Raw genomic sequence first — 25,949 nt, 5'->3', positions numbered from 1 at the left:
TCTAAAATTTCTCAAAAGGCGTGGATATTAGCCTTCAATTTTGAAAATTTTGACTTTTTTTTTTCGCCCGAAATAAAAATTGCCAAAATGTTTACCATGGTCCCTAATACCGTCCGGGAGTCCCATTGGGTGGGTGGAACCATCTAATTTGCCTTTAAACGACCAATTTACCGGTTTACAACTTGCAACGATTTCATTAACTCAAGCCTACCGCGAACATTTATGACAACAAATAATGATCATATATGGTTCCAAACAGCATTATATGACCCCGAGATGTATCTCCTAAAATTTCAAGACTTTTTGACACCGGGCCCCGAAACCTCCAAAATTTCTCAAAAAGTGTGAATATTAGTCTTCAAATTTGGAATTTTTTGACTTTTTTTCTCCAGGAAATAAAAATTGTTGAAATGTTTACCATGGTCCCTAATACCCTCCGGGAGTCTTATTGGGCTGGTGGAACCATCCTATTTGCCTTTAAACGACCAATTTAATTACCGGTTTACAACTTGCACGAATTTCATTAACTCAAACCTACTACGAACATTTATGACAACATATAATGATCATATATGGTTCCAAACGGCATTATATGACCCTGAGATGTATCCCCCTAAAATGTTAATACTTTTCTACACTGGGCCCCGAAACCTCCAAAATTTCTCAAAAAGCGTGGATATTAGACTTTAATTTTGAATTTTTTTGATTTTTTTTTGCCCGGAAATAAAAATTGACGAAATTTTTACCATCGTCCCTAATACCCTCCGAGAGTCCAATTGGCTTAGTGGAACCATCCAATTTGCCTTTAAACGACCAATTTACCAGTTTACAACTTGCACTGATTTCATTAATTTAAGCATACTACGAACATTTATGACAACAAATAATGATCATCTATAGTTTCAAACGGCATTATATGACCCCGAGATGTATCCCATAGAATTTCGAGACTTTTTGATACCGAATCCCTAAACCTCCAAATTTTCTCAAAAAGCGTGGATATAGCCTTCAATTTTGGAATTTTTTGATTTTTTTTTTTCGCCCGGAAATAAAAATTGTTGAAATGTTTACCATGGTCCCTACTACCCTCCGAGAGTCTAATCGGGTGTGTGGAACCATTCAATTTACTTTTAAACGACCAATTTACCGGTTTACAACTTGCACCGATTTACTGGTTTACAACTGCCAATTTAAGTAACTTGCACATAACCCGACCCGAAATTAACCCGACTTAATATTGACCTGACCCAAATTCAACCCGACTTGTTATTGACCCAACCCAAATTTTACCATACCTATTACTTACCCAACCCAAAAATTCAACCCAATCAGTTACTAACCCGACTCAAAATTAACACGACTTATTATTGACCCGACCTGAATTCAACCCAAATTGTTCCTGACCGGATTTCAAATCACCTTAAATGCAATTTAGACCAAATTATTATTGTTGATCAAAGCATTTTGTCTTGGGAGACCAAGTCAGTCTAGGCCAGCAAAAGAAAGGAGCATCATCCTCAAATTTAAAAGTTAAGTATAGTAGATATTTGTTGTATGGTCAAAGGAGATAATTATCTTCCTAAATTATTGACTATAGTTTCTTAGTATATTGCCATATATATTATAGTCAAAGAAAATAATTAGCTTGATAAAAATGATAATTATCTATTTATACTTAGTTGAACCTGAATATGACTTGACTTGGAAATGACCCGACCTGATTGTAACCTGCAAATTAATAAATTATTGACTTGAATATAACCCGACTTGAATTCGAGAATGACCCGACTTGGAAATGACCCAACCTGATTATAACCCGCAAATTATTGACTTGAACCGAACCCGAGAAATACCCTAACCCATTTTAACCCGTGAAAACCTAAATTAAACCCGATCTATTGTTAACCCGACTTGAATGTAACCCGACCCAAATCTGATAAGATGTATAACCTGACGTGACCTGACTCAAGCATGACCCAACCCAAACCCGACCTGCATAGGTTATGGAATTTATCTGAATTGACCAACCCGAGTTGACCTGACCCACTCTTACCCGACCTGTTTACCCGAATTGACAGCTCTAAACAAAACCTAAAATTTTAAACTTTGATGGATATCAAAGTACAAAAAAAAAAAAAAAAAAAAAAAAAAAACGGGTACGAAAAATCTACATGGTCCATTTTTAAGGTACCAAAATTTAAATTTTCCTAAAATTACCTGTAGCATTATTAAAAAAATATATACTACCTCTGTTTTTTTTTAGTTGATACGTTTTGGCTTTAACAATATTCACACACTGCTCTTTGACCGTATTTTGTGTTTTATACTTAATGAAAAATATAGTCATGTGGGATTTTGTTAGATTTGTCAAAATACATATTTTCAAATTATCAACTTTTCATAATTTTTTGCTTATTGGTAATTAAAGCTATGAATGGTTGAAGTTGTGCATTGGCAAATGTGATTAAAAAAACGTGTCAAGTAAAAAGAAACGGAGGAAATACCATCAAGCTAGCCAAAAAAAGTTCCATTTTTTAAAACACCGTTGATAATATCATAATGGAAAATCTACTTCTAAAGCACACAAATAATAATAAATAAAATGTAGCAAAATTAAAAATTAGAACTTGAATTAATATAAAACCAGATAATTTTGCTCAACTACATTATATAAATTATAATATATGTAGTATTACAGCATAATAATAATTCTAGATACCAAGTATAAAATTTATATCATGAAAAATGAAGTGTAGGGATAAAATGAGAACATAAAAAGGCTTTGAATGTTACAATTCTCACTAAATCTGAAAAACAAATCGATCTAATAATATAGCTATAATACGTTAATAAAAGGATCACTTATAAATTCTGATCTCAAAAAATTCTTTCAATTCAAAATCCTCATAAAGAGGAAGAAAGAAAAGGTATAGCCGTATAGGCCGCTTGATTTAAAGCCATAATTTACTCTCTATAATCAATTATATCCACAGTGACTAGCTACATCTCTATGTTCGAGAAATGAAGAATGTGTTGAACTTAAGCCATTTTACCTTGGATCTGCCGATGAATATGCACCAGAAACTCCACATAAGAGAGACCAGTTGGAGTTTTATCTTCTACCATATACGAGAAGAATAACATTCCTGGACGATAAAGAAAGCAGACTCATCAAACTCTAAAAATTGACCTCTGAAGTTCTCAGTTAGTCAGTTTATGAATTTCTTTTAGGGGCCATTTGTACAAGAAGGATGCAAAAACCATGGTAAGAAAAATCATAAATTCATAAAGCAAGGCATTGTTCTCTTTATCAGGCTTTCACAGAAACACGGCTAGGATAGCCTGTGCAGCAACTGTGATATTTGACCTGTTCTAGGCTCCACAAATTAAGTTTACTTACACTCCCCAACAGCATACAGACAAGGGCATATTGATACTTAACTCTGCTTACCCTCACTTTCTCCTCAAATACATTAATCCAAACAAGTTGTAAAGCTTTCAAAGTTATATAATGAACAACACTAAATTGATCAATCGATTGACTCTCCAAACTACAACAGGAGAATCCAAGGTAGTGCTAATTCTTCATGTAGGATAAAATAGAATTTCTTCTGATGCAATCAGTAATAGGAAATTTCAAAAAAAAAAAAAAAAATCATAAAAAAAGTTTCAAAATGAAATTATAAGCTTCAATAGGGAATTCAAGGAGTTTACCTAAAGCATCCCCTTTCTTGCACAACTTGAAGCTGCACAAACAAAAGGATCAAAAATAAATCTTCAAAACATACACATCTATCTTAAAGATTACATATAATATTCAAAATGATTACAAAATTTCAAACAGACATACCGGAGGTAGGAACACCTCTGCCGTCTTATCTCATTGATAACCTCATTGAATTTCTTAGACAGTGGATTGTCATATTGCTGCAATACAAACTGATAGATAGGAAGAGCATAAGTTCAAAGAGATACACTGGTAATAGGCATTACAAACTTTTTATTTAAAGATAAATATAATAGATCATCAAAATTCATAAAAAGGTTCAATCATTAGAGAAAAATTAGATTGTTACTATAGCTAAATAAGTAACCAAGCACTAAGAAATTTTAAGGATGCCACAATCTCTTTTCCATTTACTCTTATGCTCGCATCAGTGGCAGAGTTCCAAGCAGACAATAAATGGAAAAGATACAGCTGATCAATTATCATGTAAAAGTATACAGTAAAATTACCTGAGTTGGAACTTCATCAACTGAGGTTGTACCAAACAGAGATTGTATAATACTGGGATCCACAGAGGTCCCGACATAGACTAAGGCATCCTCCCCATTCTCAAGAAGATAAATTCCTTCATCACTCACATGTTCACTAGAAAGCGGGATGACTGGAGGAATTGCGGATCCATCCATCTCCTACAGACAAATTTATATGAGAATGAGTTTGATCACATAAAAATGTCACTGAGAATGAGTTTTATTGCATAAAAAAGGTCACTCTGAATGAGTTTGATTGCATCAAAAATGTCATCAAAACAAAAATCTATCAGAAGACATCATTCATACCTTGGTTTCAAGGTCATAAACAGAAAACATCCTAGGATACACCAGTGGAACTGCCAATGGAGTAGTCAAAGAAGAGACGTACGTTGTCCAGAAGGAGCGATCATCTGTTCGCCCATCAGTCCGCAGTCCAATGCTTTTTATTAATGCTGCAAAATAAAATATTTAGATACAACATCATACACACTGATTTCACTCCTACACATTATTTACATTTACAAGTTGATGGTGTAGGCACCAAAAAAGTGGAGGGGAGTTTTTTTTTTTTTTTTTTTTTTTTTGGTAAATGTGGAGGGGAGTTTATAATTTCTGGCAGCCAGCTCAAATCAGTAATTTTTACCAAGGGTGTACAGAGGCAATAGCTTGAGGGCCTCAGGAAGAATGAGCTGTCCAGCTGATGATACAGATAAATTTGCGCAAAATTTTCGGTAGGAATGCAGAATGTTGACACAGTGGTTTGTCACCTGTTCCCTGACTTGCAAGAGTGGAGTGGTCGGAACACCAATGGCAGCTTAAAGGAACATCCAAAATAAAAGGTAAAATTAGCATTCTTGACAAAAAATCAAGTCAAAATTATGAGCACTGAGCAGAAAATTAGTCAATAAAAACTGAGTTCTATAATGAACCATGATGTGTATAGTATTCGTATTATCAGGAAATCAATGAGATTCCAGCAGATTTTAAGTTAGAGAGATATAAATATCAATTCCAAATAATAGTGCAAGGACAACCATGATTAAGATTTAAGAAGTCCTAGGTAGTACTAGTACAAAGTTCAACCATTATTAAGAATTTCATTATGTTTACAATAGTAAGATACCTTGCTTCATAAAACAAGCAAATTGAGTATCCAAGTCAGCTGAGCGGAACAAGTTACTCAGAACACTTGTGCATGTAAGAGAAAGGGTGCTAACACGAATTCTCCGTTGTCCATAAACAGTAGTGTATAGCAGCGCACACTGCATTGTCAAGGAGATAAATGTTAGGCATTGGTATACACATCAGGTGATTAGACTAATGAAAAAAAAAATCATATTGGGAATTAATCAACGATATTCTCTGTCGCCATCTGACCTGGAAAGAGCATTCAGCACCATCTTGTAGTTTATCATCATGTTTTAGAGAGACCATGAGAGCCTTGTCACAATCAATCTGCATCAAGAAAGATGTTCCGGTGAATAACTGTAGGAAAGGGGGGGGGGGGGGGGGGACTGTAGAGATAATAGCCAAAGCTAATTCACAGAAAATGTCACCATCTTTCTTCTTTTATCCCACAATATCTATGATTTTTTTTCACTCTCTCTTACTTAATAGTTTATACACCTTAATTCTTAAACTCACCCATCTATTTCCTTCTCTCTGAATTTATCCTTTTTTTTCTTCTAAAACCCACCAACTCACCTAGAAACAACCATCTACTGTGAGTAGAACAAAAAAACGGAAGGAGTATGTAACACAAAATACACAACATTCCCCTTGATAATGTAACACTGCCAGAATTTGGTGAACGGATCTTTATTCAACCTATCATCAATTAGGAAGTATAAAAGACCCAGTTGTACAAATTTGGAACAAAAAGGAATATAATCATGAAAACTCAATATTTTATTGTCACAAAGGACAAGTGTAACCTACAGCATTATGCAACATAAGAAAATGTTGTTCTTGTTAAGAAAGTAGCCAACAGCATATTGTATTGATTGATACACTCAATATAGCAATATGACGGTTAGCATATTGTATTGATAGATACGCTCAATCTATAGAAGTGTTAGGTAAGTCATAATGATTAGCAGTTTAGATTTGTACTAATAAGATAAATAAGCACATGAGTTCATTTTGCTTCAACTACTAGTGTCAAAAGAAAATTAATTGATATTTTACGAGGGTAATTTAGCATTTAAACCAAAATACTCTTCAAGGAACTCCTATTAGTAAATTGAGTATAGTGGGCTAAACCTATATACTACCTTCCAATCTACCATACAACAGCAGTAGACTGACTAGTCAAAACAGTTAATTAAGGACCAATTGACTCTTTATCCAACCACTCAAAACATCCTCAACTTCTTGAAATACCTATTTGTTCAATATATGCCTAGAGTGAGAACATAGCTATATAGGTCAGCAGAATTAAGTACAAAGATTTCCCACTATGTTCTCCCCCTAACCAGATTAGAGCAACAATATCGTTAACTGTGCCACCATGTCTAGCAGTTCTAATATAAGGAGTCATGGTCACAGAATTAATCTCCCACATATTAAATCTTCATCAACCATGATATTACTAATACTTCTTTCCTAAAGAAAGCCACATCGTGCCTCATATCTATATTCAATATAAGAAACTATTCACATTATCTCTACCTCTAAAAAAAAAATATTCAAGAAGAGTATACATACCGCAGGGAGATCAACATCGGTCGGTATACGTTTGCAAAAGTTTCCTGAGTATTCTTGGACTTGAAGACCCTACAAGAATTTTAATAACAGAGAAAGAAACAATCAACGAATGCTAAAGCTTGTAAGTTGTAAGTTTGTACCATAGACATTGACCTCAAGGCAGATATGAAAAAAGATTCAGAGAACAGCCCAAGGAGAAAGAAGAGTAAAACAAGCACTAAATGCAGACAAGTGAACATACCTGGCTGCACCTTACACGCATAACTGCTTCAAAACCTTGCGGTCTAGTCACATTCCATCGAAGATCATTGTAAAGCTTGGCAGTATCAGAGACAGCCGAGAAGGGATGATAGTAATAAACCTGAAAATGGAGTATTGTAGGGAGAAAATTATCATATATATATACTAAAAAAATCCATCAGTGAGAAAGTGAAAAATCAGTCAAAACACCACTAAAAAAATACAATAGTTAGCTGTGCGCAGGTGATACTTAGGAAAAAATCACAAATAAGTATGTGCTAAATAAAAATTCTAAACTACAAATTTCACAATTGTGCGCATGGACGATCATTGAAATGCGAACAAACCAAGTAAATTTATCTTGAATCTAGTTAAAGTTAAGACGTGCCATTTTACAATATAGAAGTTTGGAAAATTCATGGGAGGCGAGAAACTAGGGAAAGAGAGACTCGAGAGACTATAATTGCAACCTAAGCACAACAGGTGCCTAATGCAATTCCCCTTGGCTTAGAGAGAATGGTTATACTTCTATTTCTATAAGAATCAAGGGAATTAATGGGATAACAAGAGAGGGAAGTGAATAAAGTTGATTCTTGTATATAGCAAGGTATAGTGGTGGAAAATTGTAAGAAAAAAAATAATAAAACAAGGGGTGGGCAAACTTTTTGAAAGTAATGATGTGGGCCATATATCCCAAAATAGAAAAAGGGTAAGTATAATCAATACTATGAAACGGCCAATCTAGGAAATTGTAACCATTATTTTGAAACTGATAGAGCAGTTTGGTATAGACAAATAGGCAATGATCTATTTAAGGATTCAACTTAACAGTTGGAAATAATTATTTTTTATTACTAAATTAATACATTCAACAATTGAACCTGGTTTAAAAACATGAAGATTTGCACAGATAATGAGAGTGCATAAGCAAATAAAAGAACAAAGTAATATTTAGGTCATCTGACTCATCTCCAATCATACTGAAAAAATGTAAGGAAAAACATAGTGGATCATCTACAACGTATGCCTATTCTCCATAGAGGGAAGCCGTAGAATCCGTTCACACATAGAATAACCCAAAGTGACAAAGTTTTCCTGATATAGTCAAGTGCTATATGGCCGAGTCACCAGAGAATAAACATGACAAGGCACTGACACTGCTTTATCCTCTCAAAATCAGCACATCAAGCTGCAGATACTCCAAAAGAAAAAGGGCAAACATGCCTTCACATTAAAAACATAGTTAAATCCAATGTATAAATTGGAACCTAAAATACAGGAAGAGATGATCCCTGTTTCCACTATGTGAGAGCACATACAAACTAAAATCTTAAGAATGGTCAAGACATGAAAAAGGTAACATAAACAAACTACAATCACAACACCTAACGCAAATATCAAATTACTTTTACCAAAAACACATACAACCATCAGATTCTTGGTATCTGAAGTAAAAAGGTAGAAATGAACAGCATCACTAAGAAGTTGGAAACAGTATAAAGCAGAGTACTTGGAAGAACATCCATTAATCCAGATATGATTTTAAAAACAAATGAAAGGTGAACAAGAAAAAGAAAAGAAAAAAAAAGTCAATCAATAGCTACCTGTCCTCCAGTAGTCTTTGGGATGACTGATGTGGAAGCAATGTCTACATAGGACTGGGTGGTGATAAAAAAATCCACACAAACCTGACCAATTAATTTAAGAATCAAACAGTGAGTAAACGGAAGTTACATAAGAGCTCTAGCAATCGTAAAAATAATCTCATGCAATTTATAAGTCTAAAAAATGAGAAGACTTAAAAATACCTGGAACTCGGCAAATTCAATAGCCATTTCTTTCAATGTCTTATCAGCAGGCTGGAGCAATCTATGGGCTTCCTGGAATGAAAGAACCAGGAAATTTTTTGCTCAGATCTCCCACAATACGTCACATACATACTAGATCCAAAAAAGAAATGAATCCAATGGAACAAAGGTTGAAAAGACAAAAGTGCATATGTTGGGCCATAAAATATCGAAGGAGACGTCACTAACTCATGCATTAGCTCAGCAGACAAATCATGCTACAATAAAATTCAATGACTGCATCCATTAGTAAGCATACCCAGTAAATGACCAAGAAAAACCAACAATTTCGTGAATTGTCAACACTAAGATTCGGAGATAGCAACCAACTAGAGGTACAGGAGCCTACAGCTACACTACTCTAGACTCATTGAACAAGAACCAAACCCTAGCCCTAGCATCAAAGGACAATATTTTAAACTCTTCCTATTCTTAATCTGCTACATCCAAAATTCCTATTATAATTGTTATGCATCTTAAAGCAGTGGAGTTGATATTACTGAACATATGAGCCTCTAATTATGCTATACAGTTTGTTAGTTAGCTAAGATGTTCCATACAATACTACAGCTAAAACTGCCGAGCATGAATTCCAGTGTTGATGCAGATCTGGGGAGAAATCAAGAGAGTAGAGAGCCTGTTCCTAGATGAAACACTGAGTCCTATACTACACTAGTTGACTTTAACATATAGTCTAGCTTATCATCTCACCCAACATCCTATTCCCACCGTATGATAGACTGCCTGATGTAGGTGTGTCAATAGAAAAGCCCAAGCTAATCTATGAAAATCACTTTTTTTTTTTTTTTTTTTTGACAAGTAATAAAGGAAGATATCGGAGAGACGCCAAAGGTGTCCCCCACTATCTCCCACTAAGCCATATGCAAAAGGAGGTCTAAGGACAAAAGGTACATTCCCCTTGGGTTGTTGAGAGTTGTGACTTAAATAGAAAGGCTTTAACTTCCGTGTATAATTGGAAAGTTTCAAAGCAGGATTTAAGAAAGTGAGTTTCCCGGACCATAAGAACCATTACAAGGATCCCACCTCCTCCTTATAATCCCCACTATACAGAGCAGCTTCTTCATTATCAAATTATTAAATTACTATTATATTCATCACAAGTTAGATGAATCCATTTTGTGAGGACACTGATGCTACAGAGTATATATTTAACTCAAATAAAACAGTAATACTTAAAGGTGAGAAGAATCTTTTTTTTTTATTTTTTTTTTTGGGGGGGGGGGGGGGGGGAGGCGGGGGGCATTGGCAAAATAGAATTCAGTTTTAACTTTTAACATCAAAGTTGCTATCAAAACATCCCACTAAGAAATTACCTTCTCACCCGCAGATGTATTAGTCCGGCCTTCTGCCTCCCTAGCAGAAAGTGCACCAATGCCAACTGATGGCAACACTGCACAACCACTCTAGAAACATTACATGCTAATAAAAATAAAGTTACAACGAAAATTTGTAACAAGGTTACGCATATAAAAGAAATCCTATTGATAGCATATATAACCATCAATATAGACAAATAAGGCCATGCTTAGTTCACCTTATCTCAAAAAAAAAAAAGTTCAGATTAAAATTTAAGTATCAGAAAAATTAAGTTCTGAACATGCTTTATTGATTTATGTGCAATTTTGTATCGTTAAATATCTTTAATTTCGTAATAAAAAAAATTATGAAAATTACATATTAATAAATATACACATTATTACAAATCTAACAAACCACACTTGATATGTTTTTCTTTATAGATTAGCTTACATATAACGTCAAAGTTTGGTCAAATAAGATCAGATTAGAAAAAATAAGTTCAGATCAGATAAGCAAAAATAAGGTGAACTAAACAGACATTATAATCTTATTCCTGATATATATATTGTAAATTATGGGATATAGTGTAGCTAGGATTGTTAAAAAAAAGTTGGGAAATTCTACATTATAACCCGCTACTTTTTGAAATTCTACGCTGTGCCCCTACTTTTTGAAACTTCTACAATGTAACCCCAAGGTATAGTAAGTAACTTTGTTGTACCCTTGATGCTAAATCACCGTTAATATAGTTCCGTTAGACATAAAAATTTTATTTAATTAAATAAATAAATAAATGAAATATATAAAAAAAAATCAAAACACCAAAACCACCCCATGGTCAGCCCGCTGCCACCGCCGACCCACCACCCTTCCCCCGGAGCGTCGGCCGCCTAGATTTCTTCCCCTCCCCCGACGTTCGCGTTGCCCCGACCACCTCCCCTTTCCCCTTTGAATCACCCACCACGAAGTTCAACAAAATCTCTCAAATTCCAACCCCCAAATCCCAAACCCTAACCATAACTTTCAATTTCTGGCAGTAGGAGGCTAGAGCGGAGAGAGAGAAAAGGAACAACAGCGGAGGCTACGGCTGCGGTGAAGGGAGATGGCGGATCGTTGATTTCCGGCGATTGGAGGTTATTTAAGGTGTTTTTTCGAGGGGGAGGGGGAGGGGGAGGGGTTACGAGTGGTTTTACGGGGAAAGGGGAGGGTCATCGGGGCTGTGCAGTCACCGAGGGAGGGAAAGGGGGTCTGAGAGGCGTCCGACGTTCGAGGGGACGGGGGTAGGGCTGGCCGTGGGTTGCAGTGGCTGGTTGTGGGTGGTTGAATTGGTGATTTTGGTTTTCTTTTTTCTTTTTAATTTTTTTTAATTTTTTTGGGATAACGGAACTTTATTAACGGACACTTAACGACAAGGGTACAACAAAGTTACCAATGAGACCTTAGGGTTACAGTGTAGAAGTTTCAAAAATCAGGGGCACAGCGTAGAATTTCAAAAAGTAGCGGGTTATAATGTAGAATTTCCCAAAAAAGTTTAAGTGAGCAGGGCCACATTCAAATCTATTGTTCAAGAAGTCATGATTGCATTGATGCCCAGTAATTGTCAGAAGATCAATTTCAGACGGTTCTGGCCAGCCCTAGAATAGAGAATTTAGAGTAGTCTCAAACTAGTCGAAGGATAAACAGAGAATGAAGCATAACCACTAACCATTAGAAGATAACTAGAGTCTAGCCACAATAGCATTTATCAACTTTCAAAATATGCCTAGGGACAAAACAACTACATTATGCTTGCCTAATTATCAGATTAGATTAGAAAAAATAAATAAGATCAGATTAGAAAAAATAAATCACCTCAGATAAGAAAAAATAAGTTCAAATCAGATCAGATTTAATAAATTTAGATCAGATGAGATAAGCAAAAAAAAGTTTAGATCAGATTAGATAAGCAAAAATAAGGCGAACTAAACAGGGCCTAATTATGGGATATAATATAGGATTGTTAAAAAAAAAAAAAAAAGTTATGTGAGCAGGGCTACATTCAAGTCTATTGCTCCTGAAGTCATGATTGCATTGATGCCAGTAATTGTAAGGTGATCAATTTCAGACAGTCCTGGCCAGCCCTAGAATAGAGTTTTTAGAGTAGTCTCAAACTAGTAGAAGGATAAACAGAGAATGAAGCATAGCCACTAATCATTAGAAGATAACTAGTACTTTAGAGTCTAGCCACAATAGCATTTATCAACATTCAAAATATGCCTAGGGACAAAACAACTACATAATGCTTGCATGGACAAAAGCAAAACTTAATCTAAATGCATGGATGTGACTGGAGACTTGCCTGACTGAAAGACCAAAAGTTTTCCTCCTGTGCTCTTCATTGCCAAAAATGCAGCCTGAAACAAAAAAAGAGATGCAACTAAGTGAGCTAACAATTTGTTTATCTCAGATAAGAGCTACTTGTAACTTATAGTTGATCATATTGGAGGCTAACATAGATGCAATTTATAAAACAAAGCTCCAGCCTTGATTGAAAAAGCATGTGCCAAGAACCTTAAATGATTTGATAATGCTAATAGAACCAAGGAAAAAAAAAGAGAATAGGAGGGGGGGGGGGGGGGGGGGGGGGGGGGGGGGGATTCATATATAAGCATTGAATCCTCCCATGAATAAGAAAAATTTCCAATTCCAATTCCAACACACCAATCATACACGTCCTACCTTAATCGCTGCACCAAGAGCTGAATCTGCAGTCATGTTACTTTGAAACATAGTTGGGATGCTTTCCAGCAATAACTCTATGTGCTGACGGCACTGATATCAACAAGGCAACGTGAGGTTTAGGTTCAAAAAGTTACATATACACAAAGAAAAGTTACACTAAATTTCACTGAATTATACAAAAAGCCTACCTCTGAAAGCCGGACTATCACATCAGATTCAAGAGGAGTATAAACATCTTGTACATCAGGAACTATGAGCATCAATGGCTGCACAAGTTTTTAAAAGAGGCAGTGTCCAAAATATATAAGTTGCAGACTAAAAAATTTGCATTTCAAGTAAGATCACAAACTTTGAATACATAAATCTCTTCTCTTCTCTAATCGAAACTTTACAAGATGAGCAAACAATGCAAATAGAAATTTCAAGGCTGATTCAGCAACTGTACAATCTACGTCTTCCCTACAATTAGAAAATCACTTTATGCCTCCCCAGTATTGCCCCTGACCCTGGCTTCAAGCACCAAGGGAAAAAAAAAAAAGAATAACAAGGCAGGAAGAAATGGGGGAAGAGAGGAGGGGAAGAGAGAGATAAGGATGGCCTAATCAAGAAGCTAAAGTTTTCAGTGATCAACAAGATAAAAGCCCTGAAAAGAAAGTTCCTTAATAAAAAATTTACCAGAGCCAAAAGCAACTAAGCACTTAGCAGAAAATCTAAGTCAGACAAAAATTAGCAAATACTTCAAATTGGAAGACACCTTTATTATCACACAACATTAGAAGATATAGCAGTGGTAAGCAAACCTGTTGTGATGCACGCTTCAGATTGTAAAAATGTATTGTTGAATCAAATGTTGCAATACCCACCATAGTCCTTGGACCTTCCTGTAACAATAATCAATGCATACAGTCACCACAAACTGAAGTCACAATGCACTTGTGTTAGTGGGGCTATGCACAAGCATTGAACAAATAAATAAACCTGAAGAGAATCAAATACAACACATAAATTCCATAATCAATTTAAAACGTCTAAAAACTCTAAAAGTTCTTGCCATGTGATCCTTTACAAACGCTTTGTAAAGGATAATGAAGCTAAACCAGAGCACAAAGAAACATTTAGAAATAGGAAAATATATTGTAGCCTTTTAGGAAAAGGGACATCAATATTCAAGGAGGAGAGAAACAAATCCTCAACCTAGAGTCCTACACTACTAGAAACAGAATGATATAAAAAGCAATGGCAATTAGATCAAGTTTGAGATTATTTTACAGAAACAGTCTTGTAATTATATTATCAAAGTCTGGAGATATTTAGTATCCATTTCATTCTGAAGACTGAAAGTATGCAACAGAAGCATCATATGAGAGCATCTTGAAGGTTCTAGAGGTGAAGAATGACAATGTCCACAAATTTCTGATCCAAAGGCAGAGAACCTCTTACGCTAGCTGCTCCTTCAACAGCGAAAGGTTTCTCACAGTGGACAAGCGACAGGGTATGATAGACCTTACAAAATGCTAACACACAAAAGTTATAGCTTGCACCACTAGCTTATTATCATCATAACAGAAGTAAGATATTCTGTTTCAGCAAGGAGCAACTTCAAATCATGAAAAATAAAACTAAAGGGCTGCTAAATCATCAAACATGCCTTAAATATTTTGTAACCCCCCTTTGTAATCTGTGTTACAAGACTTACAACCAAATTCTGCTGTATTATGGCACAAACCGAAGAAACAGCTACTAATGAGGTCTAATAAAATGCAAATCCTCATAGGGGATTTCCAGAAAGATGAAAGCCATTAAATGTTCAGATAGGCGTAATTCAAGAATGAACTTACAGGGAGGTCAGCTATAACTTGATTGATAGCACTACAAGTTGCTGCAGTTGCACCAGTCTGTAATGCATTCATTGACACATCAATGAGAAAGAAAAAGACTGCAGGCATTGGCTCACGCACCTGAACAAACAAGGATACATCAAAAATATTTGTCAGTTGGAACTCTTGGAAGTTGAATGAACAGGCAAGTAAACAAAACATATATAGACAAAGTAGAAGGTAACTCAAGACATTGGGATTCCAATATAGCATGACCAACTTAATGGAGTCATCCTTTCTGCAGCAGCAATAATCAATCAACCTCCAATTTTTCCACAATAAATTCCTACTCTAATACTCATAGGATATACTTCTCAAAACACTTGAATTTTAAAATCATCTTTGAAGTACACTATTTTTTTTTTTTTTTAATAAGATCCAACACCAATAAGCCCAATATATGCCAATCACCCAAGTATGCTACTTGATAAATCTATGATTGGAATCTCAAACAGTAACCTGTATCAATCACCCATTATAGAACAAAATCCTGACAAATTCCAATGTAGTAAGTAATAGACAAATGCTTTAGAGCTGGAAAAAGTGGTTTTTACCCCTCTCCACAGAACCAAAGGCAACCAGGGACCTACACCATCTATTTCTGACCCCCATTAGTAATACACTAGAACAAGTAGTCTTTGTAGCCAGCTGTTACTGACTACAGCCTAATGTCTTATTCTCAGCAGGTGAGATTAAAGAATAGGAGTTTTAAGTTAATTACTTCTATGGTGCTTACTTGCTCTTTGCACTTCAATAAGATTTTTATATAGTAGGAAAGATAATCTTATAAACAAGAATAAATAAACAATAAGAAAAAAGAGGGCCAGAACTCTAGGAGTTTAGTAAAGAAGTAACCAAAGTACTGAGCAGTAGCGTGTGCCATTCGCAAAAAGAGTATTTCTTAATAGTCCCCAGAAGAAAAGATTCAAAAAGATGCCAATAGGACACTCCTATGGCCCAAAAAGATCTATCTTAGACCTTAAAAGGCTAAATATTCTCATTGCACCATTCATCGTAATCTTACAGGACCCAGCGAATTGCCAAATGCGATTCTATGAACAATCAAATCACAGTTCCCTTCCTAAGGATGTAACATTTTTTATATGCAGTGATCCCAATGATAATCATTGTTCAAAGTTCAGAAAGAGTCCAAAGCATACCTTTCACCTCAAGAAAACTTGCATTAGAGAAAGGCTGGTACCAGCCTACCAAGAAATGCAAAAATATATGTTTCCTCATCTAACCACCAGTATAACACATAACACATACATCTGACAAGATTATATTTTTTAAGAAAATCTGAACTATATTATATTATCACGAGTGTTGTAAATACTCAAAACTGCAATACCAACAGGCATTTATTCTCTTACAATAGTATAACTTTCAGCAAGAAACTGTAAAAATGTATGAGAAGATGTTCTTGTATAAAATGAAACTACAAAATAAGACTCCTCTACATTCCAGCATAATCATCCGTCAGGATTATGGAGGAACACACCCAAAGTCATACTAGATATGCATGACCAAATGAGAGCAACTTAGCAACTCTATTCCCCTACCAAAAAAAGCTTGCCTCATTCATCAAACTAACATCTATTGAACAGTAAGAACCCCAACGGGTCTCATTTCATGCTTTTATAAATTTGTCCATTAAACTTCCTTTAACTTCTACAACAATCATCTACTGTAAGAAACCACATAAACTACATCCTCATAGAGTTCATAGAGTATGAATGAGGCAAAATTCCATGAAAAGTAGCTAAGAAAAGAAGAGGGTGAGCTCCATATCGATCATGGACACAAAACCCTAAGTTTAGCCTTAAAAACTTTCAAAAGATGGATCTACACTCCCAAGGTGTTGGGCAAATGTTAGAAAACTTTCAGCATATCCTAGCATAAGAATCACCAAATGATAACCCATTACAAAAAATGAGAACGGCTGAGGGAACTATTAATATATTATCAGATAATATGGTAAATTGGTAGCTAACCATATACTCTTTAGTAGCAATAAACTCAACAGTCCCTTTACACAGCTCAGGCCTATCATCAGCATCTCTACGCCTCCCATCAGGCCCCAAATTGCAATGGTAATCACGAGGAGTTTCATCAGTAACACCTGAACAATGAACCAAAAAAGTCAAACATTTTTAAACAGTTATAAAGTTCTTCATGCCAAATTCAACCTCCAACCTTTTCAATTTACTCATTTTGACTTTTCACACTTGCCAACACAAAACTTTGCAAATATGTAACTATGAATTAGTGAAAATCTATGTTACATTGACACGGGTACGGGTATCCGATATTGGTACGGATCCGAGTGTCCGATACGTCATTTTCAAAAATTTAGGACGCGGGGACACCGGCTTAACTTTGGACTCAGGTAAGGATACGGCAATGAATTTTTTAAGAGAAAAATAATAATGATAGTACAACAAAATTAAACATATTCATTAAAATTGATTACATAAACTAATAAATACACCGTATCTTTTAACTAAGTTCAAAATGTTGGGGAAGCTTGTATAGGAAGCCAAACCAAAATAACAATTACGGAGTAAAACAAAAACATATGAGTACACAAAGCTTATATATTGTTTAAAAAAAAGCCTTTCACCATCTTTGTTATGTTGTACAGTAGAAAAAAGTTTACCTTGGAAAACCACAAAGTTTTTTTTTAAAAAAAATGTACAGTACTCTTGGGAAACCACAAAACTTATTAAATAAAGATAAAAGAATAAAAAACAAATCCTTCATCTTCCTCCAACAGCTTCAACCAGTGCTTTCAAGGTCTCCTTGCCATGAAAAACCTTTTCACGACAACCTTGCCGTACCCGAGAGCAAAGCGACGTGTCCGGAACGGATTTCATACCCGGATCCGTGTTGGGTCGTACCGGGTATGATGGCAAAAATGCTGTGTCCGAGTAACACAGGTGAAAATTATAAAAATTTGATGTTTGGAAACCAAACATTGAGACAATTCTAACAGGATTCCACATGACTTTTTTCTTATGAATGAATCACAAACATTGGTCAAATTGAAATTGAAATGTAAGTGAATAGTTAATCAAAATGGGTATCCGAGGAAGATTAAACAGGACTCATGCAAAAAATAAATAAACTGAATAAACCATCCATAAATCATTTTTTTTTAATAATATTATCCCTATCCAACCACATTAAAATTATGCACTCAACTACTGAAGATCCAACCTTTAAGAGGCAAAATATCCACAAGTCACATTCATAAATTTAGTATTTCTTAAAAGTGAGATTTTAAAAGAAAGCTCTTAGAGATAGATAAAATATAATTTGACTTTCCAGAAATGAGATCTGCCTAGAAGATCAAACATGAGAGACAATTAGTATACCAGCTTCCTATCATACTAAAAAACCTGATTTAAAAAGATAATTATAAGTTAGAAACAGAACAGAAATGATATAAAAATGTTCAATTATTCAGCAATAAATATGTACTTCAAGCCTAATTCATTAACACCACATACTACTATCCTAGAATACAAATGCTGAGAAAGCAAGATGCTGCAATAGCCAAGGTTTATTTATTATTATTATTATTAATTAAACCTTAGAGCCGCTTTTCTTTCCATGAAATAATTTAAAATAAAAGAACATGATCATCTTTGACTCACCACATAAATTACATATAAATTTCCTTCCTTGATCAATAAATTTAACAAAGGGATTTATGTAGGCTTTGCAGCGAGAACACCGGACAGGACCACCTTCTCCAAAATCAACCACCTGCAACTCCAGTAAATATATATATGAAGAAGATAAACAAAAGTTCGCAGCTCTAGAACTTCTGTAGGAACAAAATTGCATGTGATTGTGTGCAAGAGAGAATATGATGCAGTGATAGTAAGAAAAGTTGGAAAAGAGATTAGGGATTAGGGACATATCCAATCACATATTTTGACTATAGGCACAGCTAATGCTTCCTAACTACTCTTGTATCATAACCAACACGCCACCAAAATATCATTCATTTCAATTTCACTGCCTTTACTGTTTCTTTCACCTTCATAATCACAGAAATTTATTATTATACAGAAGAAAAGCATCCGAACCACCACATTTTTTCAATCAATTTACCAGGATCAACCATGATAAAGAGAAAAGAAACAAAATCCTTGCTATGTCAGAGCAATACTCAGGTACATGTTAGGAAAAAAAAATCCCTCATTATTAGAGCTCCTCCAAGGAAATTGAGGGCAATTTGATAGAAAGTGGTACAATCAGTTTATATGAAAATCGGTTCTCTTCAGGAAAGTCAACCCAGGTAATCAAATGAAATTACTGAACAAGTAAATCATCCCACATTACCTGAATAGGCTCCTCAGATGGATGAGGAAGTGCGAATGGCTGGACCAACAAAGCTAGTTGCATCCCAGATGTTACAAGAAGGTCAGCAGTACAAGGGATCTGTGGATACAAGAGAAAGTAACTATATCAAATTCCAGAACACTTTGCTTAATAAGAAGGGCTATCACTATCCCTCTCCAGATAAAGACTAATCACCTGATTGATTGTACACCTCATGTAACGAGGACTGCAATTTCCAGTATCCTTGACAATGTACTCACTGGTAGCAGGCTTCAACAAAACAATTCGACAGAAATGAGCAGAAAAAAAAAAAAAAAAAAAAAAAAAAAAAAAAAAAAAAAAAAAAAAAATCAACCATGTACTTTTAAGGATTTAATTTTCATCTTATATAAAACGAACACTAATAGGAAAATTTCACGTTATAAAAATATATATGGCCTAACCAGATATTTCTATGAATTTAATCAACAGCAGAGTACAATGGCAACACCCTGATTGCAACTGCAGGGCTAAGGTAGATGTTCAAATCAAATGGAAAAATGTCTATGTAAAACAAAGTTGGATCTGAGAAGGGTTAGCATAAGAAAAAAAAAACATACAGTGTTGCCTAGAATGGAAATTATCAAACGCCTAAATCCTTGACTAATTCCTGAAAATTGCTTGAGCATTGAGTTGCTTTTAAAAGCTGGGCTCGTCTCACACATAACCTCAGAACAGTTAAAAGAACTCCCAGCTCAAGCTAGAAGGCTTGTCAGAGGCATTGGTTTGGATAATGGACTTTTAAAGCGCAAAAAAAAAGGTCTTTAATATACGATTGTATTAAATAAATAAATAAATAATTAAGGCTGCTAAGAGAGTAAATGGAAGAAACGGCCAAAAGCACAATAATGTACATTGATTAATCCATATAAAGCACCATCGTTTCAAAAAGGGCAGTTCTAGAGAGTAACAGCATAAAGTATACCGGAGGAAGGTTAGCCTGATTGCCAACACGAGTTTCGTGCACGACCATTGATGAATTCGGAAGGGGACGTGGAATTTGATTGGGATCAATCTTTGATGGCCCAGTCTGACTCATACCAGGCATATTGGCCATAGTTTGAGATGGTCCTGATGGTGGCATGCCATACATCCTTGGTGGCTGCACAGAACCTGACATTGATGGAGGTGGAGTCACCTGAAAATTTATGAAGCCACAGATATAACAGAACAGAAAAGGCTACTAGTAAACTGGTATAAAGGCATGGAATAGACTCAAAGAGAAACATCTATAATTAACACATGCCAAAGTAGAATACAAATTAACAACAACAAAAAGAAAATCCACCACTTCCTTATTCAGCAAAGTACAGCTATATCTTTTCACGTGGCCTATATCATGTCCTTATGATATCAAATTGTTTGGGGTAGTAAATAATTTTGACAAAGGCGTATGTGTGAAGTAAAAGAAAGGTATTCTGTTAGCCATATCAATATTCATATCTAATATTAAAATCATGTGAGCAGATGAACAGCAATCAATATAATCTCAAGTGGAGAAATCCCCAAACAAAAAGAATTTTGTAAGCAAATACAACATTAACTCTTACCTGCCGTAATTGAGGAGGCTGCATACCATATGGAGACCCCAAAGGAGGTGGTGCACCCTGTACCTGAGGTGGACCTGAGAAAGGAGAAGATGACTGAGATAAAGGAGATGCATGATCAGTAGACGAACCAGCAGGCCCAGTTCCGGGAAAAGAGCGCATAGGTGGGGCCCTAACTGAGGAAGCAGACATTGGAGGAGGACCAACTGGTGGCTGCTGTGGACCTCCGGGAGAAGAAAAGCGAGGTCCACCGGACAAATTCCCAGTCTGGAACATAGGAGGTCCATTACTAATAGCACCTGGAGGAGCAGTTGGCGGAGCAACTTGACCGGTAGTCATTGGAGGAGATCCAAAGCCGCTAGGACGAGACATCAAAGGTGGAGCCACTGGTTGAGATCTGGCAGGAATTGCAGTAGGTGCCCCAGGTGGAGGGACAGCTGGACCACCTACAGAGAAGGGCCCCTGAGAAGGAGGTCTAGAAGCAAAGGCCTGAGGTTGAACACCTGGTGGAGGAATAGAGGGTCTACCAGGTATCATACTTGGTGACGCCATAGGACCCGCAGGAGCTGCTGCAGCTCTCGGGACTACACCAGGTGGTGGAGGGCCAGGCCTGGAAACAGGTGAGGGTCCTAGAAAGGAAGTGGGAGGACCAGCAGCAGATGGAGGAAAACGAGGAGCCTGCCCAAAAGGTGGAGGCCTGACAGAACCAGCTGAAGACGGTGGTGGAGCATTTGGTGTCTGATTGATATGCAAGTTTTGAAAATTTTGAGATAAGGATGAATCAGGAGTCCGGTTCATATTTGGGACATAATTTGGGGGTGGGGGCTGTGATTGTGAGGTGTTCGGTCTAGTTGCCCCTGGAGGTACAGGAGCAGACATTTTATTAAAATCAACAAAGCTCAAATCTTAAGCTCAATTACAATCGCCACCTTCTAGGACTCTGGTATCCACCTATTAATTTGCAGAAAACCAGAAAAAACTTTTATCAAAATCAGAACATGTCAATGAAAATGAAATGTAAGATAGTAAAATGATTATTTTGAGTGTACTAAGAAAACACAAGTACATAAAACTCCATGTTCACACACTTTCTAACATTGATACATTTGCATCCAACTGCCAAAGGATAAACAAAATTTAAGGTCCCATACAGAAATAAAGCAACCTGAAATTCAGTAAATAAACCAAGTTTCTGGCTGAATAATATGGCTAACTAACTAACTTAGCAAATCATCAAAAAGTGAGGAAAAAGCTACAAACTTTGCTCCCAAAATCCCGATTAGAATGTCATACGATGTGTACGAGGGTGCTTTATTCTCCCCCATTCCAAATAATTGCCAATGAACAAGCAGCACTTATTTTATTCTCTATATAGTAACTTCTACCACTACAGTTCCATTGAAATTAACTAACCAAAACCGCAAATGTTTTGTAACAGCGAAAGCATATACCGAGTATATTGAGTATATCGAATGTAAAATTCCCTTTCAATCATAGTCGAACACCATAGTGAAAATTGGATAGCATAGTGGAATATTAACGCAATTGAGACTACGAACCGCAATCTTAATATAAAAAATTATAGAAACATTCATAATTAAACTTAATGCAATGTCACATAGCAATCCAAATTTTCTCATAAAACAAATTACGACTAGAAATTCACGCAATGATGCTAAACTCGATTGAAATTCGTAGAATGCTCAAATCATCAAGGTGTAAGTGTATAATCATAATTTAAAAATTCAAACTTAGCTCTAATTATCTCAAATTAATTGGATCAAACATCAAATATGACAACATTAAAATCAAATCGAAGCTAAATAACACGAAAATTCAACCATATGACAAAAATTAAAAAAATTGAATTCTAGCAAAAAAAAAAAAAAAAAAAAAAAAAAAAAAAAAAAAAAAAAGGTGATGAAATCAGAAATTAAGGAAATCGGAGAAAATTAAGAGAATTCGTAAATTAAAGAACGGAAATTGATAATTGGAGAAGATAAAATTTCATGAAGTTAACCTGAGAAACGCCGGAGATTTTTCCGATTGAAATCGCCGGCGATTAATGTCGCCGGAAAGAGGAGAGAGAGAATAGAGAGAGAAAGTAGAATTAGTTTTGTTTGTGATGGATTGACCGGTGTGCGACGTAAATGGCACCTAAATTACATTTCCGAGTACGGAGTATATTTCTAAAAGGCAAAAGCTAACAAATGTCTAAGAGCGTTGGATAAGTTAGTTAAAAGTAGAAAGATTAAATTCAAATGAACATTAATTACAGTAATCGACGCATTATTTTGTCATGATTTCCCAAATTAATACTCCCATTTTAAGCAATATTTTAAATGTTTATGTTATGCCCCGGAGGCATTCGTTAAGAAGATCCTTTTTAAAAATAAATTAAAAAATTATTATACAGAGTAAAACATTCTGGACATGATGGTGATAGCAATAGGCCCTGTTGAGATTAGGGGCCTATGGCACAAGTTTTTCGTTTTTTTAGTTCTTGAAACCACGTCACAAGTGTGTCTTTAGTACTCGTATTAAATCTTGCTACCGAGGGGTCGGTTTTGACCGAAATTGGAAGCTTGTTTAGGACATACGAAGTATAGACTTTATTTTCAACGGTTGGATTGTTAGTAGATGCTCTCATTTAGGAGTTGTGATGACTTTTTGGAGTAGTGCTTTTTGTGAGGATGATTGGGCATATTATGAGAAGACTTGTGTCACATAACTTGAATTAATTATGAGAGATCAATTCTAAGCTAAAGTCTTGTTCTTTAAAGCTGCTCTGCTCTGCTTTGTCCTGCTCTGCTGTGCACTGCTCTATTCTGCTAAAATATAATCTGCTATGATCTTCTCTACCCTGTTCTGCTGTGCTAAAATCTGCTCTACTCTGCTTTGCAATGTGTGGAAGCTCTGCCCTACTCTGCCGAGAAACTCAAAATAACAGGGCCTAAGTCTTTTATTGATTATGTTTAGTACGTGGTTTGATTTCTAGTAACTCTATTGACAAATATATGACTTGTAATTTTTTTTTTTTTTTTTTTTTGACAAATGAGTGTTAGATAATAAATTTTGATTTTTTCAATAATGTTTTTTATTTTGTTAAAATGATTATTAAAATAAAGGCTTATGTATAATTCATGTTATATAAGTGTGATATTACATGAAATTATTATCTCTTTTCTTGGTTCTTTATTAAAATATCTCCTTGTTGTTACTGTCAGGATCCGACTACCCAACTCTGAGATCCAAAGCTCGAGCCAGATGAGAACCTACACAAATAATAGAGATTAGCTAATCCTGGGGTAGATCCGGGGATAACCACTCTGATGATAAAGTCAGAAAGTGTTTATGAAGGTAAGAAGATAAGAAGAGAGAGAAAGTAAGAGAGAGAGAAAAATAAATGTTGCCTTGATTATGAGATGAAAAATGATTATTTATAGCCCTTCCAAATGATAGGTGGCTGCATGACATGCAATCTATCTTGCTTCAAGTGTCAAATTGTCGTTGCCACGTGCCGATCGATGATAAGCCGATATGTCTTTTTGCATAAATGCCGATATGTCCAGTAGTTGCTGAGGATCCAGACCCGGTTAAGATATCGGCCTTTCACATGTAATCAACCCGTTTTCCATATCTCCCCATACATGTGTGACTCTTCATTGTGCAAAGCAATAAAGCATTATAACCGATGAATGTCCCAACTATTAGATAGCTAATCTATATCTATATCTATACTTAGTATTTAAAAATTATAACCAAGAAACTAAGAAAGACACATGTCCCTAGGGGTGAGCAAAAATTCAGGGTACCCTGATATGGAACCGGAACCTGTTTGGAACCGCAGGTTCTAAACCCGGAACCTGTTGATCAGGTTCAGGTTCCGGTTCCGGGTAATAAAATTAGGAACCTGTTGCAACAGGTTCCGGTTCTGGGTAATAAAATTAGGAACCTGTTGCAACAGGTTCCGGTTCCGGGTAATAAAATTTTGGATTTAGAACTTGTAGGGTACCCTGTTAGTACAAGTTCCCTATAGGGTACATGAAACCGGAACTTATATGGTATTAAAAATTCTAGACAATTAGTGTTGGTTTGTTATATTTGAAGTACTATACTAAAGTTGTAAGCTTTTATTGTGATCATCTATTTTAAAAAAAAATAAATTTGTCACAATTTATCAAGTAACTATTAAATTTACTTTGACAGACAGGGTACCCTGTTTAGGAACCGGAACCTGCAGGTTCCGGTTCCGGGTCCTGATATTTTTACAGGGTACCCTGCTATGCTCACCCCTACATGTCCCCATTCATTCTATTACACTTCTTTTTTATCACACCATTTTTTAAAATTCTTTCATTAAACTTATAATTCATCTTTTATACGCACTTCATCTCTTCATCTTCATCTTTTCCCCTTAATTCAACGTTTTCCTATTCTCTCTTTAATTTTAGCCCTTCCACCTTCTATTTAAGCCTCTTTTTTGATTAAAGTTCCAAAATTTTAATTTCTTTAATTATGTTTCTGATTACATATTATACCCTATAGTGTCTTTATGATATTTCCTCACTTCTCTATCAATACAATTTTATATGAATAACTCGTGCATCGCACGGGCCAGAAAGCTAGTTAGTATATCATTTTTTTTTTTTTTTTTTTTTTTTTTTTTTTTTTTTGAGGCAAGTTAGTATATCATAAATACGCCCATGACACTTTGTGAAATTAGAAATACATGCTCCCAACTCTAGTACTCTACCTAACCAATGAAATGATACTATTTCCTATCTTAGGTGGTAGTATTAATTTATGACAAAATGCCGTCATTTTCTTAATTAATTTAAAGTAAGTTATAGTAATACAACGTAATTGCAAGGAATGCACAGTACCGTTGAGTCGTTGACGAAGGGTCATTGTTAAGCAAAAGACGGTGAGATTTGTCATTTGTGTTCCTATCTTCAATTGATAATGATAATATAGAGTTGCCTATTAATTTAATGAAATAAATAATGCAAACTAAGCTACCATGTTTAATGGATGAT

The 25,949-nt window shown here is 35.5% G+C and overlaps 1 protein-coding gene across 1 annotated transcript; it reads right to left on the bottom strand.

Moving 5' to 3' along the window:
* Positions 1–2,808: 2,808 nt before the first annotated feature.
* On the bottom strand, positions 2,809–23,063 carry LOC145635658 (protein transport protein SEC24 C-like). Its single transcript, XM_081686979.1, has 25 exons — positions 22,931–23,063; positions 20,914–21,861; positions 20,289–20,501; positions 19,520–19,594; positions 19,325–19,423; positions 18,631–18,742; positions 16,966–17,093; positions 14,933–15,052; positions 13,895–13,975; positions 13,283–13,360; positions 13,092–13,184; positions 12,712–12,766; positions 10,388–10,464; positions 9,015–9,086; positions 8,811–8,894; positions 7,208–7,327; positions 6,967–7,035; positions 5,638–5,715; positions 5,384–5,522; positions 4,904–5,074; positions 4,567–4,712; positions 4,237–4,416; positions 3,851–3,939; positions 3,715–3,746; positions 2,809–3,146 (listed from the first exon to the last, which is right to left on the bottom strand). Exons 2-25 carry the CDS (start codon positions 21,787–21,789, stop codon positions 3,040–3,042), a joined length of 3,294 nt encoding a protein of 1,097 aa, XP_081543105.1. The 5' UTR covers positions 21,790–21,861; positions 22,931–23,063; the 3' UTR covers positions 2,809–3,039.
* Between the last annotated feature and the right edge of the window lie 2,886 nt (positions 23,064–25,949).

The sequence above is a fragment of the Chenopodium album genome, chromosome 6 (assembly GCF_948465745.1).
Source record: "Chenopodium album chromosome 6, dcCheAlbu1.1, whole genome shotgun sequence".
NCBI classification, from domain to species: domain Eukaryota; kingdom Viridiplantae; phylum Streptophyta; class Magnoliopsida; order Caryophyllales; family Amaranthaceae; genus Chenopodium; species Chenopodium album.
This window is presented reverse-complemented; position numbering and strand designations above follow the sequence as displayed.